At 47.2% G+C, this 17,163-nt stretch overlaps 1 protein-coding gene across 1 annotated transcript in view; it reads left to right on the forward strand.

Annotated features, from left to right (window-relative positions):
- Nucleotides 1–829: 829 nt before the first annotated feature.
- The window catches only part of ZP1 (zona pellucida glycoprotein 1), a 33,729-nt gene continuing 17,395 nt past the window's right edge, over nucleotides 830–17,163 (forward strand). The window contains exons 1-15 of the mRNA XM_019484929.2: nucleotides 830–1,066; nucleotides 1,725–1,846; nucleotides 1,973–2,177; nucleotides 3,122–3,265; nucleotides 3,970–4,154; nucleotides 4,242–4,339; nucleotides 4,487–4,582; nucleotides 4,981–5,108; nucleotides 5,197–5,386; nucleotides 5,477–5,627; nucleotides 6,456–6,540; nucleotides 7,037–7,162; nucleotides 8,344–8,469; nucleotides 10,890–10,947; nucleotides 13,084–13,150. Coding sequence (XP_019340474.1) covers nucleotides 883–1,066; nucleotides 1,725–1,846; nucleotides 1,973–2,177; nucleotides 3,122–3,265; nucleotides 3,970–4,154; nucleotides 4,242–4,339; nucleotides 4,487–4,582; nucleotides 4,981–5,108; nucleotides 5,197–5,386; nucleotides 5,477–5,627; nucleotides 6,456–6,540; nucleotides 7,037–7,162; nucleotides 8,344–8,469; nucleotides 10,890–10,947; nucleotides 13,084–13,150 — 1,965 coding nt within the window. The 5' untranslated portion in view covers nucleotides 830–882. The remainder of the gene's footprint in view (nucleotides 1,067–1,724; nucleotides 1,847–1,972; nucleotides 2,178–3,121; nucleotides 3,266–3,969; nucleotides 4,155–4,241; nucleotides 4,340–4,486; nucleotides 4,583–4,980; nucleotides 5,109–5,196; nucleotides 5,387–5,476; nucleotides 5,628–6,455; nucleotides 6,541–7,036; nucleotides 7,163–8,343; nucleotides 8,470–10,889; nucleotides 10,948–13,083; nucleotides 13,151–17,163) is intronic.

A 17,163-nucleotide genomic window follows, 5' to 3' on the forward strand; every position in this document is an offset into this window, starting at 1 on the left:
TCTCCCAATTCTCCTCTTCCCCAGCCAAGACCCTAAACCCCTCTCTCTTGGCTTGATTTGAAGAAATGCTGTTATTTTTTTCTTTTTCAGGGGGCTGTTTCTCAGCCACTCCTTTCTGACCATGACTTGAGGTCTGGATCATTATCCCACAAGGTACAGCTCATTTCAAGACATTATTGGGAGCAAATAGGCTGATAGGAGACCACTTAGAAGAATCATCTCTTCAAGAGAAAGGACTTCTCTGCACCTGTAGTAAAAAAGTGGCTTGGCTACAGCCACCCAGAAAAGCTGTGGCAAAGTTAAGCTCAGCCTATTCTGAGCCCATAACTGTGCTCAAGCATCTAACCCTTCCCACCCCTGCAAACCGCTGGCAGGGTTCTGGACCTTTGCTGTAGAAAACTGCTGTGATTTCTTAAGCAGTGGTTGCAGGGGAGTTATCTTGGAGGCTGTAAGGGATGCCCAGGGTGGAAGGGTGAAGAGATAGAGTGGGGTCCATAACACCTGTAAGCACAATGCCAAGCTTAGGGCCCGCCTCCAATTACTCAATCACAGCAACTCCTGCCCCCCACCCAGCAAAGAAAGTGACTCTTGGAATGAAGCTGCCCCAAACTGATGTCTTGCAAGGGGGCAGTTACAAAAGGGGGAGTGTGAAAGTCCTGAAAGGGGAGAGGGATTCAATGGTTAAGCTTTGCTTTCACCCAGAGCTTTACACTTTTGACACAACCCCTGAGATCTGGAAGCAGCTGCCCCAGAGCTACACCCTCTCTGCTCACCTGGGTCACACTCCAGCCCCTGCTTTGTGTCTATAAAGCCCCAGCCCCACAGCCTCCCTTTCTATAAAAAGTAATTGGTCAGTAGGGCTTCTCTGTTGGCTGTATAGCCATGAGGCTGGGCTATAGGTGTCTGGTAGCCTTAGTGCTGTTCTTTCTGGGGACAGCTCAGAGGCAAGATGCCTTCCTCAGGATCAGCTTCTCAGTCTTGCAGCACAGGTATGACTGTGGTGACTATGGGATGCAGCTGGTGGTTTACCCCAGCCAGGGCTACACCATCCACTTTAAAGTTATGGGTAAGTTGAGAGGATGCCTGCTTGGCTTTGTGCACATGCATGATAAAGGTTTTTTCTGAGCCACCTGTGGAAATCCCTTAAGAATATCACATGCAAGGAATTTTCCCTTCCTTCTTTGTTCCTGCTCCAGTCTTTTTGCTGGCCTGCAAATCTTCAGGCTTCTTAAGACACATGTGCCTTCCTACTTTGAGGTTTCTATCTCCTTGGGAAAACCCTGGGGTTGCCTATCTGTCTACAATAATGTTAGCTGTAAAAATGACTTGCAGTAACCTCTTTGTGAGCTGATGCTGAACTGAGGGCCTGAGGAGACTGTAAAAGTATCCCCCTCAAACCATGGCTTGGCATCTCTTACTTGGTGGAAGTTGCCCTTCTGCAGTCTGGACACCTGACACTGCCACGTTTACCTCCATGTTGTAATATGCCAGCATGTGAAGGCAGTGCCGTGCCTGCTATTTGAGGCTGTCGCCCATGGCTGTAAAATGGGTTGGGTAATGGGCCCCTTCCCTGTGTCTTGGGAAGGTGTTGAGCAGATGGCAAGTCTGCTGCCTCGAACGTTGTGACAAACTGCAGTCCCCATTCCAAGCATAATTGCCAGAGGAGGACACTTTCTGAAGAGCTTTTCCTCTTAACTATAATGAACGTGACTTTCTTTTCCCAGATGAGTTTGGGACGTCTTTTGAGGTTACAAACTGCTCCATCTGCCTCCACTGGATCACAACAGGCTGGGACGGAGCTGTGGTCTTCTCCACTGGTTATGATGGCTGCCATGTGCTGAAGAAGGTGAGATGGCTGGCACACGCAAACCCTACACATCCAAGCAACTACAGTAGCTGTCCTTGCAGCCTCTGCAACTGGGGACAGAACTTACACCACTAGATGATAATGCTCCTTTTGCTTTCTCTGCAGGATGGTCGTAACTATCTGAGGGTCCATGTAGAGGAACTGCAGAGCACTGGGGAAATTGCTACCACCCTCAATGTCAATATGATCTGCCCTAAACCTACTGAGCATGACTCAAGTTCTGAGGGAAATGTGCATTCTCTGCCTCAGCCCAGCCTCCAGCACCCAGCACCACCACCTGGATTGGTGCACTTGGTGCCAAGCAATATAGGTAGGCATGATTTTTCTGTGGAGTGTGTAGAAGCAGGCTGCCTCTTGTAAGTGGTTGTATGGGAGTCTTATGATGTGGTGGTGAACAGGGGACCTGCAGACAATCTAATGCTCATGGCTACCATCCCATATTGTACAGACCATACTCCCAACACCCACACTCTAAAATGTTGGTTACCTGAAGGACAAAATGCATCTTAATCTCAAAATGTATGTGGAGGGGGCCATCTACCTTCAGGGTTTTGAAGCTCTAGGGAGAAGCCTCTGCCCCAAAGCATGTGAGGTTTCTTCTTTTTCTTTTAAGAAGGCAAGCCCAGCCTCAGGGGCAAGTAAAAGCATTCCCCACTGAATGGTTGAGCAGAGGGGTGTCCCATCTTTATTAGGATATGGGAGCTCCTAAATCTATCCCTTCAACTGCCCCATGCTGCTGTGCCCCATGCATCTCTTTCCATAACATCTCTATTTCTCACCATCCTTGTATCCTAATAGTACCTGGCTTCCATAGTGTGGAAGCCATTGAGGGGTGGTTAGTTTGTTTTCCCACTAAAGATATTAAAGTGACTGCACAAAATGTGAGGTGGCAGCCATCTTTTATTAAGAGCAGCCTCACTTCCACATCAAAACAAGCTGTAAGCAAACAGCTGCCATTCTGAGAGCATTAGTTATGCCTTTCCCACCCCTCTCAATGATCATCTAAAGTAAGGGAAAACTTAATGAGTTGGCAGTCTCTTTTCTCGAGTCATGAGTCTGGCATTAAAATTGACCTCAAAGTACAAGAGTCCCCATACAACTTGGGAGTTGGCCGTGCTATGGATTCTTACAAAGAGGCTGTATAAAGCTTTAGGGGTGCTGGGATTTGCACAGAGATCCCAAAAGTATTGGGGAGAGCATACTGTGGCCCCTGTGAAGAACTCTTGCTCACTGGTCTCCAACCTACTCTCCCAGGGTCCCACCTCACATGGCAGCAGTGCCAAGTGCCAGCTGGCAAGATCCCATGTGCAGATACCCCAGGCCGAGCTGCTTGCTTGCAGGCTGGCTGTTGCTATAATGAGATAGACCGAGTGACTCCCTGCTACTATGGTAACACAGGTAAGAGGAGACCTGCCCTCACATCAGCTCTTGGAGCCTGTTGCTATGTGTGTCCCAGAAGTCTGGTGACAGACTTTTCTCCCCATTGTGGTTACCACCCACCGGTGTGATTTTTTTTTTTTTTTTTTGAAGGAGCTTTGACCTAAGCTACTGCTATAGAACTCTCTTCTCCAGTGGGGTCACTCTTCCCACTGTACCTCTTATTTGGGGCTGCAGCAAGCACAGACCTGGGGAGTTGGGGGAGTTACCTCCAAGAACATGGTCAGTCTGTCTCATCACTGTTGATCACTTCATGACAAATATCTAGATAAAACACCAAATGTGTGTTGGAAGAGGAGGAACAGTTGACTAATATAGGTTAGCATTTATCTGACTGGTAGATAACTCCAGTATCTATCACCTGTGACAACAATTCATCTTCATGTCTGAGAAGGCAGGTGGAGTATACCCATTCCTGGCCTAGAACCTTAATTTTAAGCTTTTATGGCATGGACCTCTCCTGAGACCGAGGGAAATGCTGCCCAAAACCCTACAGCATGAGAACTACACTGTCTTGGTTGGTGCTTGTTGGGGTTTTTTAATAAACCTGATCAAGTGCGGTCCATGCAACAGGATGCATTTTTAATTTTTGCCTTGCCTTGCCTTGTCCCAGCTCCCTCTTAGCCTGGAGTTCCTGTATTTACTCATGTTCCCTTGTGTTGCAGCCACAGTTCAGTGCCTCATGGATGGCCACTTCATTCTAGTGGTCTCCAGAGATATGTCTGAGTACCCCATCAAGCTGGATACTGTCCGATTAGCTTATGCCCAGGCAGAATGCAATCCCATCCACATGACGGAGGCTTTTGTGATGTTCCGATTCCCCTTCACACAATGTGGCACCACAGTCCAGGTAACAACACCTGAAAGCCAGGGAGAGTGCTCTCCTTGGGCCCTCCAAGAAGGGCATAATCTTCTCCTATATCTTATCTTTTACCAGTTGACTAGAAGCAAACTGATTTATGAGAACCAGCTGATATCCAGTATTGATGTCAAGAATGGACCATATGGTGGTATCACCCGAGACAGCATCTTTATGTAAGCTTGCTTGGCTTCCATATGAGAGTGGGGAGAAGTCCTACAACTTGCCCCACCTGGATCAGGGGTGGGAGTGAGAGGACTTTTTTTTTTTCTTTTTCCCTTTTCTACTCGCCTCCCAAATTGAGGGTTTGGGCTCTCCTACAGCCTATCCTGTCCTCTGTGTATCCCAAGAATTTTGCAGGCTCCAGATAAATATCCTGGAGTTGGTGATGATATAGACCTTCTCTGCATACCAGGAATGTAAGTGTCTCTTAATCCAGAGGGAACAGTATCTAACTGACTAATTAGGTTTTCCTGAATGAGGAAACCCTTTGCTCTTAATCTCAAATGGCATTTGTAATTTAAAGCTAATTCAAGTAAGTCAACCTCCTCTTATTTCTCCTGAGATGGCCATCTCAGGAGAAATGAGGCACTTCTAACTCGATGGGGCTGGGGCAGGTGGAACACCACTCCAAGTTGTTGTCCAAACTAATATAGTAGCCCAGGGAACATCTCTGGATGCGGCTTCTCCACATCCTGGCTCCTGCTCTAGTGACAGGACAAGATCACTTCTGGGGTCATTCTGACTGGAAACCTACAGTGTCTGGACTGACCTAGCATCCTACTGGATATCCTAACTCTCTCTCTGTCCTGCACAGTCTTCATGCTCGTTGTATCTTCAACACCAGTAACTTCCTGCCAGTCCAGGCTGAGGTTTCCTTGCCTCCCTCGCTTCCTCCTGTGTCAGAGGCTGGGCCCCTGCTGCTTGAGCTGCGTATTGCCACAGGTAGGGGATGCCTCCCTTCTACACCCTGCAAGATCTACATTCTTTGAGGAGCCCACAAGAGTCTCAGCTCTGGCCACACTTCTCACAGATGGTACCTACAGTACCTACTACGTGGACGGAGAGTACCCTGTGTTGAAAGTGCTCAAGGACCCTGTTTATGTGGAGGTTCGCACCCTGGAGAGAACCGATCCATCCCTGGTTCTACTTCTAGAGAAGTGTTGGGCCACCCCAAGTGCTAACCCCTTGGAGCAGCCACAGTGGCCCATCCTGGTGAATGGGTAAGCGGTGAAGAAAGGAGCATACATTTGGGAGGAGGCGGGGGGCACAGTTTCTAGGATCATAGTTTTATTTGTCTATTTTGCTCTCAGGTGCCCATTCATGGGAGACAACTACAGAACCCAGCTGGTGCCCACAGGATCTGCCTCCTCTGAGCTACCCTTCCCTACTCACTACCAGCGCTTTGTCATCTCTACCTTTGCCTTTGTTGACACGGCCTCCACGGTGGCACTCGGTGGACCAGTAAGAGGAAACCTGGCTGTCATTGAAGGGGGAGCATTTAAGAGTTCCTATTCCAGTGGTCACTTGTCACCTCTGCTTTCTTGCTTTTTAAAAAAAGCTTACTCCCATGCATGAAACACGTGTCCAATGCACTTTTGGGTGGAAGTGCATAGAATTGATGTTTCCATGGGGACAGTAGGATCAAGCTTAATTATCTTGATCCTGTTGGCCACCACCCAGAAGTAATTACTGGCCTCTTCTGTCTCTTGCTTTCACCATATGATTTAAGGTGATGGTAGTATTTGCCTTGAGTGCATCATCCTGTGAATTCTATAGGCCTTTGTCATATGCCTGATCAGTGACCAGCTGATGACCCAGTGTCTAAAGATGTGAAGAGTAATGTCCTAGCTTCTGCCAGCTAAGCAGAGAGCTCTGTAGGGTTTGACTCTTCACTAAAGAGGACATCCCCTTCTTAGCAGCAGTTGCCCATAGCAGTGTAGCAGCATAGCAATGCTAGGTACAAGTCTGCCACCCTCCCCATGTGTATTCCTTGGGTTTTTACATGGATGAGCTTTTATATCCATCCCAGTGCATGACACCACTATGTGGAATCTGTTCTGATCAAGTCCTTCCCCTTTACCAATACCTGGCCAAGAAAACAAAAGCCCTAGTCTGGCTAATTGGGCTCTCCAGCAAGAAGTGGTTGGGCCTGAAGGACCCAACCTCTTCTCTCTTTTCTGGGTGCTACATATGGACAGATGAATTGGTCACAAGCCCATAGCCCCCTGTGACCCACAGCAGGACTGGCCCATCACTCACTACCTCTGTTCCAACTTGTGTGGGTTTCAGGTGTACCTCTTCTGTAGTGCCTCTGCCTGTCATCCTTCCCAGCTGGAGCCCTGCAGACCCATATGCAGCAATCCCCGACTGGACAGTAAGTTGGAGTGGCTTTCTCTATCTGCTGGTGGCTAGGCTCTATATGTGCTAACTCTTCCCTATCAAAGTGGAGGACCTGATGCTGTGTTAGAGCTCTTCCACTGTGATGCATGTACTGGGACAGGTAACTTTAGTCAGGCTTCCTGTTCTTGCTAAGCTCCAGGTGTAAAGTAGCTGGCTTAACTGTATGCCTAAGGATGATTACATTGTGGTTTATACATGAAATATTCCATAGCCATTGGGCTCTCCAGAAGGGAATCGTAATGCCTTGTATTGCTGCTGAACCTGTCCCTCTTCTCACTTGCTCCTATGATCTTGAGAAACCGATTCCTGAAAATCTGACTTGCTTCTGATTTGAATACAGCTGTCCCATTGAGTTGGACAAAACAGCTTGATAGAGGAGTCTATCATGAATCTGCAGGGCATTTTGTACTCTAGACATCACTGAAGAGTCCTTTAGTTGCAGCTGCTAAACTCTCCCATCCATCTTCCAGGAGTCCGACGGTATCTGAATACCAACAATGGGACAGAAAAGCCCTTGGACCTGGTGAGTTCTCATGGACCTGTGATCTTCCAGGGGATCCATGAGCCACGAAGAGAGAGAGTCTATGAGAATGAGGGTGAGTTATCCTTCATGATCCAATAGACAGCAGATGTATTCCAAGTTATTGGAATACAGCACATCAACACTGTCTAATTTAGGTTTTAATCAACACTTTGAAAGAAGCCTCAGGGGAGAGGGGGGTGATAATTCTAGGTAGAGATGACCCTTCCTCGAATGGAGGAGTTTCACTAGATCTCTCTCTATATTGTAGACTAGCATGGGAGCGTGCCAGAGTGCATGGAGTTGGCTGCTTCCCTCCTGGGGCTGCCTCACCGCCCAGTTTTCACCCCACATGACTGCTGGCAGTAGAACCCACTTGCCCAGGTGGACAGATGGGCATTTGATCGGGTGGCTTGTTCCACAACCTGGCAGCCAACCCTTCATGGCCTGGTACTGGGCTGCAGCCCAGTGGTTGGGAACCTCTGCACTAGATGACCTCTTTCCAGCCCTACTTCTCTATGATACAGGGCACATCTACATGTGCCACAAAGGTGCTGTTGTTACTGCATCATCACTTTAGTACTTCCTTTTGGAAGTACTAAAAGATGGCACAGTAACAGCCCATGCTGCACCATGCCTCCGCATGGCCTATTTTTAGGCACTACATCACCCATAGTAATGTGCTATACTGAAGGAGCATGTCACTATGGTGATAGAGCTGTGGCATTACAGGCTTTTGCCCATGGGTGCTACGTCACTGTAGCAGGTTGCTATGGCAACATAGCATCACATGTAGATGTGCCTACATATGAGCAAAGGGATCTGTCTCTTTGTAAGAGAACTTACAAAAAGACTGGCTACTTGTCTGAGCTCTCCCACGTGTACACAATTTCTTTCTCTTTGGGCGGGGAAGAAAAAATAGCTCCTCAGCCTCTTCAAAGGGTAAAAGAAGGGAGCTTGTGCAACTCTTCACAAATTCTGAACAGTGACTTTACAACTCAATTTCCTTGGCTTGTAATACATGGGAGTGCCTATCTCTGTTCTAGTCAAGCATCTCAAAGTTGGATCCTCCAAATGGGACTGAAGTTACCACTTCATCTCTTCCCAGAGGTGCTGCTGCTGATGGCCTGGGTTGGAGCATGCCAACCAATCCCTGTTAATGGGTAGAAGGAGGGTAGTACTAAAGCAGGTGTATCTCATTATCCCTGCATTTACACCATTCTACTCAGTATTGGCTCTGCCTCTTCTTGTCCCCAGATGTGGTCTCCAGAACACACCCAAGCCCTGTGTTCCTGGGTGCACTTGCTCTACTGGTGATGACTTTGCTCATAGCTCTACTGCTACTCTACAGGAGAAGAGGTGGGATGATGACCAGGACCCAGAGTCTTTGAGACTTTCTCCTATTTTACAGTGATCAGAAATAAAATCTCTGGATTGTACTAATGGCCTGTCCCTCTGCAGGCAAGGAACAGCAACTGCCAGTAGGGCACAATCTACTTCAGTATTGACCTGAGCATATTCTACACTGCAAGGGGGTGGAAAAAGTATTTTGTAGACTTCTGATGTTTATCACTGCACTAAAATAGGACCTGAAAAGGAGTCCTATTAGCCTGCAGCAGGGATGGGGCACAGCAACAGCACCCTCAACTTGCTGGGGTTCTGGAGAAAAAATGCTATTCAGATTGGAGTGTGTCCGTCTGGTTCAAAGGCTTGACTGAGAAGAGTTGGATTGTAATTTGACTGAGTAAGAAGATATATTGCATTTTGCTAAACCTTTTGACAGAACCAGGATGGTCCAGTTCACAAAAAGCCTTCTGGACTTTGGTCAGAGAATGGCTGTGCTTAGGGAGACCAAGATGGCCTCCAACTATGGCTGGAAAAACTAAGCCCCTACCTTCTGGCAGTAGGGAAAACCATGGTGCAGCAGACATGCTGTGCTCCACATATGATACACTTTGAAAGGATCCAGGCTTGTTGCCCTTGGCATGGCGCTAGGCATGTGTCACAAGTTCCCAGTCTGCCTTGGCTGTGCTTATTGGTATGCACTGAGCCTAGCAGCTCTACTACCTTTTTCTCTTGGGAACAATGCAGTGTGCATGGTATACACATGCTGGTATTTTCCCTACAGCACTTGCTAGCATAGTCATGAGGCTGTATAGGTAGATATAAAAATACTCTAATACCAAGCAAGTGAGGTTCCCTGGCTTACATGCTATGGATAAGATTAGATTTCTAAAGCCTCTGTAGGCTTTCCTGGGTGTATCCACATGCTGGGCCCTCCATCCTTTTCCCTGCCCCACTTTGCTCAAGCAGGCCTATGAAGTGAGGAAGACTTTGACAGAGGGGACCTAATCCAAAACGCATTCAAGATGATGGGGCTCTTGATAACATGACTTTTGACAAGTGGTTTTTAGAGAAAGTACAGAGAGCAGAGTTTAACATGACAACTCTGGAGTGGAAAAGGACTGGATTGGATAAATAGTAGAGTGAGAAGCTTCTTCCCCACAAGGAGAAAGCCAGACCCTACAAGCAAATGATCAAAAGTGTTTTTGTGTCTTAGTCCTGTGGGTCCTCACTGACAAATGCTTTAAGCCTGGAACTAGTGGAGCAGCTTTCTTTCAGAAGTCACCAAGGTAGGCACCACTGCTTGCCTTGACTTGTTGAAAACTTCTATAAACATGAAGTTTGTCTGTTGTCCCTCATTTCTTCTGCTGGTCACTACAGAGACGGATAGCAACAGCATAGGTTTTCATCAGTGCAACCAAAATTGTCTGTTCTTTTTATACCCCCACCACCACGAAGTCTTGGATGTTGCCATGTGCTACCAGAGAATACAGAACTCTAGCTGATTTTTTTTTTTTTTTTTTTTTAAATATATTGGGTATTTGTACTTCTCTCCTTTAAAAACTCCCAGGGTTTACCAGACTGAGGCAGCTGCTCCAGAGGAGGCATCTTCCCCCTACTGGTACTGATGGCCAAAGGAAGATGGTAATTCAGTCCATAGCTGTAATGGTAACTCCGGTCCATAGTTTTATAGCTAAAACTATAGCTGTTGGATGCCCATTTTGGTTTCCTTCTGTATTGCAGATCCCTGCTGCTTCTGTTAGTGTGAACATACTCCAGTATTATTTTCTGTAAACTTGCTAGTAAGAGGATCCTATTATCTTTGTAGATGAGTACATTGGTAGTTGTGCCTGAACCACAGTAAACTTTCTCCCAAAAGAGTTGTATAATGGATTGTGTGATTGTTCAAACACTGCATGGAGTAACAAGGCTGTGGTGCTAAGCATTGTGTAGCTTTCTCATTTGTCCACTTATTCACATACCATCCATGTGTTTGTTCAGTCTCAGCCGCACAGCCAGTATATTTCTTCTTGGGCCAATATTCTTTTGCTGCCTTGAAACAGCTGCCACCAACTGCAATCACTTCTAGAAAATTAGATGATTTATTGCTCCTAAGCTTCCAGGCAGGAGTTAACCTCTTTCCCACCCCACCCCCTTTCTTTCTAATATCAAACTAGAGATGCTAGTACACTAGCAACCCCAGAGGGTACTGTAAAATTAAGATGGTGACATAGCAACACAAGTGCAAGGGCTTTCTGCAAAAGTCACTGTACATCCTTTTTAGGGCACTGACAAAGCAGTTATCTGCTGGGATATCCCAAAGAGCTGGAAGGGAAAGTGGAGCTCCATCACCTGCAGGGCTGATTCAAAGAAGAGGATAACAAGTGGGATACAGAGGCCATCTAAGGGGTTTGGTCCTGCAGCCCAAGTAACAGACACTCTGGCTGTTAATGCTGAAGATTATAGTTTTGCCCCAATGCCAGCCCAAGCAGAGGTAGTTAAAGCTACAAAGCAAAGGTAGGTAGATAAGTAGGGTCAGAGGGGTGGGCAAGTTGTGGCAGAGTAGATTTTGCAGAGCTGTGGACGCACAAGCCAGGATGAGCAGGAGTCTCTCTGGGTCACATCTGAAGGACACTGGCAGCACTCTCTGTGGGGAGCTCACATGGCACTGGGCCAAGCTCAGAGCAGAAGTGTCGATTCCCCATTTTCAGGAAGTTTCCCCTCTCCCCTCACACCCAGCAAGAACCAAGTGTCTTTTGAATAAGTTTCACTTCCCTCCATCAGTGACCCAGAGTGTCAACAGCAGACCTAGAAAGTGAGACAACAGGAAGAAGGGAGATGGGGACAGGGTCACAGTGACCTGAAGGAGGAAACTGGCAGTAATGCCTAGTGGGAGGGGTTCTGATGAAAGGATCTGATGGTCATGGTTTTCTTTCGCCCTGAGTTTCTCCTGACACTGGTTCCCCAGAGCAGGAATCAGCTTTCATGGAGGCTCAGTCTCTCTGCTTACCTCATTCACCCCACAATCAGTCCTCCTCATTTGCCCTGTAAAGCTCCAGACCCCTAGTGTTACTAGCAATGAGAAGTCATTGCTAAGCAAGGATTCTTTCTTATATGTTTTATCCATGGGATAGGGCTGCACCTATTTTGTGGGGTCACTTCTACTCTTGTCCCTGGTGCCATCCTTTGGGCAGAGGTGTTCACCCAGGGTCAGCTTTCACTTGCACCATAGGTGACTGTGGACACTGCAGACAGCAGCTTCTCCTCCTTCCTAGCCAGGGTTGCACCATTTGCTTTAAAGCTGTGACTAATGGCAACCTGGCTGCCTATTAATAAATGCAGTGACAATCTTGCTGAGCTTTCCTCTCTTACATGCAGAAAGAAGATATACTCATGATATGGCAGGTGGTTGGACACTCTTCCCTGAGCCCCACTCTAGTGACTTTTAGTGGTTTGACTGTTATCCACAATCCTTAAATTCCTGTGTCCCCTCGGGAGAAACCTGCATTTGCCATGGATAAGAACAATGGAAATCTCAGGCCTGCTGCTGTGCCAGAACAAAACTCCCTTAAGTCTTGCAGTTCTCCAGACATGGCTCCTTTAGGACTGGACAATAACAGTGGATGATATTGGCACATCCAGCATTTAGAACCGTCTGGCTTTCAACAGGGCATGTATGCAAAACCTACTTAGTGAGATCTATGGCATGTTTTGAGATGGGTATATCTCACTCCCAATATGACTCAAACAAGGTTACAAATTGTGATATGAGGGGAACATGGAGACGATGTGGGTTGTAATTTAGCCAAGGGTTGTCCAACCTCTGTTATTGCCCCCATAGCATTCCCTTCTAGTCCTCTGTAGTAAGCGTGGAGGATCAGGACTCTGTGACACTCCACACCTTTTCTACATCAGTCATTCCTTCTGTACAACCAAAGCTTTTCAGCGCAGTTAATGAACCTCTTCTCTACCCATGATCACAGAACAGTAAGGCTGGAAAGGACATTTGGAGGTCAAATCTAGTTCAATCTCCAGCTCAAGGAAGGCTCATCCCTAACTAAACCATCGCGGTCAAGAGCCTGTCTAACCTGCTCTTAATAACTTCTAAGGATGGAGATTCCATCCTTGTGATATGGTTGCCTGTCCCCACAGATGAGTTTGAGATGCACTTTCAAGTTTCAGATTGCTCTGTCTGCTTCTGCTGGATCAGCTTGGGTGAGAAAGAGGCTGTGCTCTCAGTCAGTTAATGACAGCTGTCACATGTTGAAGATGGCAAGACTCTCCATGGTGACACACAAATCTTCAAAGCTCCTTGGCTTATAACTCTTGGGATTGAGAATCGGATCATCTGCTGTTGGATGGAATCTGCTCATGTAAAATTTCTCTATTAATAGAAACTTGCAAAGAATAGAAGTCACAGCAGCTGGGAAGAGAGGGACAGAGTGATTTCTGAGGGAACCGAGTTGGGATGGGATATCCTTAAATGCGATAAGCACCAATCCATCACTAATAGTTGGTGGAAAGCACCATTAAGACAAGAATATTTAGTTGTCATCTTTGCGTTTGCATATCACAAAAATCAGTTTCTTTCCCACCTTAGTCCCAGTCTCCAGTGCAGACGTGATCCCTGAGCTTCCAGCTATGCTCTCACAGGTGGCTGCAGCCTCCCTCACTGCTGTACTCCTTCCCTGGAGAAGAAATGAGCTGGGTGAAGATCACTGTAAGATAAGGGTAAAAAAATGATGCCAATGCCATTAATGACCTGTGGTAGCATTTGGAGGTATTGTCAGGGTCGGTCTCCAGCTCAGTGCTCAAGCATTGTTCTACCAGCTTTCAACAAGGAGAAAAGCTGATCTTTGCAGTACCTCTCCTTTCACAGACCAGTTCTAGAGTGGGTTGGGATGGGCAGGGCAGCAAAGGAGCAGACTAGAAGGGGCCCCAAAACATATAGGGCAACTTTATCCTCTGCCTCAGGATTCAGGGAGGAAACTGCCAGTCCCATCAGAAGTCTCGGGTCCATATCCTGTTTGAGGATCCAGTTCAGCAGTGCGTGCAGACAAAATAGCTGGTGCTTGCCAAGTTGCTGGAGAGGACAGAACATTAAACCTGCTTCCTAGTCTTGGAAGCTCCTGCTTCTGTTGTCATGCTCAAGTACAGACTGAGTCTCAGAAGCTAGTACTGTACCACACAGGGGAAGTCCAACACTGTTCTTGTCATGCAACCAACAAAAACTGAGGCTTCACAATCTCCACTGACTAGACTGACTAATATAATGTATATCACTCCATCCCTTCCAGAGTCCTATCAGCTACCCATGGCCAAGTCTTTGCTCCACTATCATGCAGAAGTAGGGAAAAGGCCTGTTGTAACTGTTGTCAGTAATGCCACTCTCCTCCTGTCACTCAGCCTTGCCCCCTTGAGTTTACTTTTGCATCCTCTAATCACCAACAGGTTCTTCTGAAATCTTGTCCCTTCCCTTCCCCTGATCCACTTCTCTCCCTCTCAGCTGGACACTGACAACCTCTATCTCAACTCTTCTCCAGGAGGTACTCCATCTACCCAGTATCAAGCTGCTAAAATGAAATTCTCCTTGCATCACTCCTAGCATAGCAACATGTTCCTCCCTGTGATATCCCTCTGGGAAGCTTTGTTATTCTCTATATGCAAGCAAATACCCTAACCCCTCCTCCCACAGGTCTAGCCCTGCATTGTTTTTTGACAGCATCTATTACTGTATTAACTCGCATATCACATGCACCCTTTCCCCCAGAATCAGCCTTCCTAAATTGGGGTGAGTATTTTATGTGGGGGACACTATTTTTTCCCCTGGAATAGAAACAGGGAGGAATAGAAGCAGACGCATGGTCACTAATGGTTTTTGGAAACTAGTAGTGTATTAGGGAGGTCAAGATGCTGCCACTCCTCTGGCCCCAGCAAGCAGAAGGGGAAGAATCCTGTGTTAACCCTTTCACAGCCACTAATGGTTTTGCAGTAGCTATTGGCTATGCACTGCAGCTTGCACCTGAAGCAGCAATCGAGCTGCTGCATGTAGTATCTTAAGGAAGGTTGTGGTGTGGGAAAAATGCTTTATCAGAACATATATAAAGATCTATTTACAATGAAGAAGTAACAGTCTTGCTACTGCCTTTGCAAGGGTCTTGTTGCTGTCCTGCCATACCAGCAACTTTCTGTTGCTTCACCAGACCGTACCCTAGGATGTCACACTTTCTGGACACTCCATGTTTCCAGGAGGACTTACTCTGTCACATGACGGGGGGCAGTTAGTCCTCAAGGTTTTATTCTTTGCTCCCTAAATTGAAGAGGTGGGTTTTAATTGGAACCCATAATTTCAATGTTTCCATCACATTACGGTGAGGGGCCCGATCCTATTGTTTTGTTTTAGTTTTTGTTTTGTCTGTTGCCGGGGGGAGGGCAAGCTGCCGGTGGGCTGAGCAGTCCCTGAGCTGCATGGGACCCTGGTCCTTCCCTCCATGGCAGCAGTGTCCCCTGGGGCCACCCAGCTGGGATGCTAGCGGGCTGGGTGCTGCCCTAGTTCAGAGAGCATCTGGCTTGATTCAACTCTTCCTGACCCCAAGCTGGGGCAGCACCCAGGCCACTAGCAGCCTTTCTGGGCAGCCACAGGAGGTGCTGCTGCCATGGAAGGAAAGACTTGGGCCACCCATAGCTCAAGGGCCATTCAGCCCATCGGCAGCTCACCCCCTGGCCACAGGAGAACCGGGCAGGCTCCACCAAAAAATAAACCAACTCTCACCGCTTCTGCTTTCAGCAGGCTCCTGCAACTGGCAGGGCAGCTGGGGCTGCCTGGAAATAGGCTGGCTTGCCCTTGGGGCTGTGCAGGGAGGTGGCAGGTTTCCTGCCTTTTTTTTAAATCTCTTTGTTACTTACCTTTAGAAGATGCAAGGTCTTCTTGGTAGGAACGACATGTGTCTTGAGCTTTGTAAAACATCACATAAAGTTAAAACTGTAAATATCCCTAAAAACTAACGAGTGCCTATAGAGGTGCTCAGGGATGGGGTTGGGGGTGTTTTTATTACCAGTTTCCAGAGAGCCGATCTAATGAAAATGCCTGTGTCACACTGGATACTGTGTCACAGGGCACTCCTCTACTCATGTCTCTGGGCAGAGTTTCACTGGTTGGCATCCATAGGCTCCCTCGACTTGTTCAACGGGCAGTGGGCACTGGCTGGTGTGCTCTGCTCAGTGTCCCCTTCCAAGTCCCTTGTTATCAACCTGTGACCTCTCTCCCATTCCTGTTTTCTTTTTTATTGTCCCAAGTATTCAGTTGATATGTCACCAGTGGCCTCCCATCTTAAGGGAGGCTTATAGTTTTTCATGATGGGCCAAAGCCCATGACCCTTGGCATATCAAATAGGCTATGGCAGACAGTGGATGATGAAAGGGAGAGTGAACTAGGTATTACCAGGGTTTTTTCCCCTGTTTCTCTCACTTGCAGCCTCCATCATTTAAAGTCTAGGCAGTTCTAATTCAGGGGCTGTACCCCTAACTCCCATGCTCAATAGCTACCAATGCCTCTCTCCTCCACTAATTTGTCCAGTCCCTTTTTGAATCTGTCTAAACTGTCAGCTTCTACAACAGCTGGTGGCAAGGAGTTTCATACTTAAATTACACACTGGGCATATCTACATGTTGCCATACAGTGACATTGTTACTGTACCATGTTTTAGTACTTGCTGTGCAGAAGTACTAAACATGGCACAGTAACCGCCCATACTGCGGTGTACAGGCGACGCACACTTAGATTCACCGACTTTGTCACTGTAGCAGCACACTGTAGCTGAGGAGCACACTACTATGTTGCTGTAGTGTGCCATAAAGCAACGTAGCACATTGCTATGTCGTCATAAGGCGACATGTAGACACAGCCACTGTGTGAAAATACTTCCTTTTATTAGTGTTAAACTTACTATCTAGTAGTTTTATTTTGCCTGCTTCATATATTTCTTTTTAGTGTTTTTCTTGGCATAAGGTAGAGCCAAGGTGGAATGTCCTCGAGACCTCAAGGCTGACGGGACATAGAAGAAGTTACCACCAAATTGCAAAGCACCTGAGAGAGATAAGGGTGGTTGAGGAGTTGTAGATTATGAGGCCAGAAGAACACATGATCTTGTCTTTCCTCCTGCCAGATGTAATTGTTTATAATACAAAGTGGAGCAGTACAAAGTGGTTCACTCAAAGCTGGACCTTGGATATGAGCCCCTACATCCTAGGGGAGTGCTCTGATCATCAGACTATAGAGTTGGTCTTCAAAGCCTCACAAATGCAAAGCCATGGCTGGAAATAAACAGGATGGCTACAAAATAGGGAACTATAACCCATCCCTGCAAAGAGAATTTGTTATTTTCATACTGCCCTTGTGGCTTTCTGTGTAGCCAAACACCAGGACACAAGTGGAGAACTTGGACTGGAATGCATCTAGGAGACAATCTATACCAGGGGTAGGTAACCTTTTGTAGCTGCCTGCTGGAATGACCTACCCTGGGTTGGAGCTGAACAGGCAGGTGTTAGGACTCTGCCTCCAGTACCACTTGTCTCCCTGGCAGCACAGGGAAAGCACCCACAGCTGGCACTTTTCCCCATGGTAGCATGGAGAGAGCACCCACAGAAGGTCCCCCTGCTGCCAAATGCCACCAAAGCCACACATCCATAGGTCAGATCCAAAGGTTCCTTGAGTTAAATCTGGCCCACAGGCTG

Source organism: Alligator mississippiensis, chromosome 2 (genome assembly GCF_030867095.1).
Source record: "Alligator mississippiensis isolate rAllMis1 chromosome 2, rAllMis1, whole genome shotgun sequence".
Lineage (NCBI taxonomy): Eukaryota > Metazoa > Chordata > Crocodylia > Alligatoridae > Alligator > Alligator mississippiensis.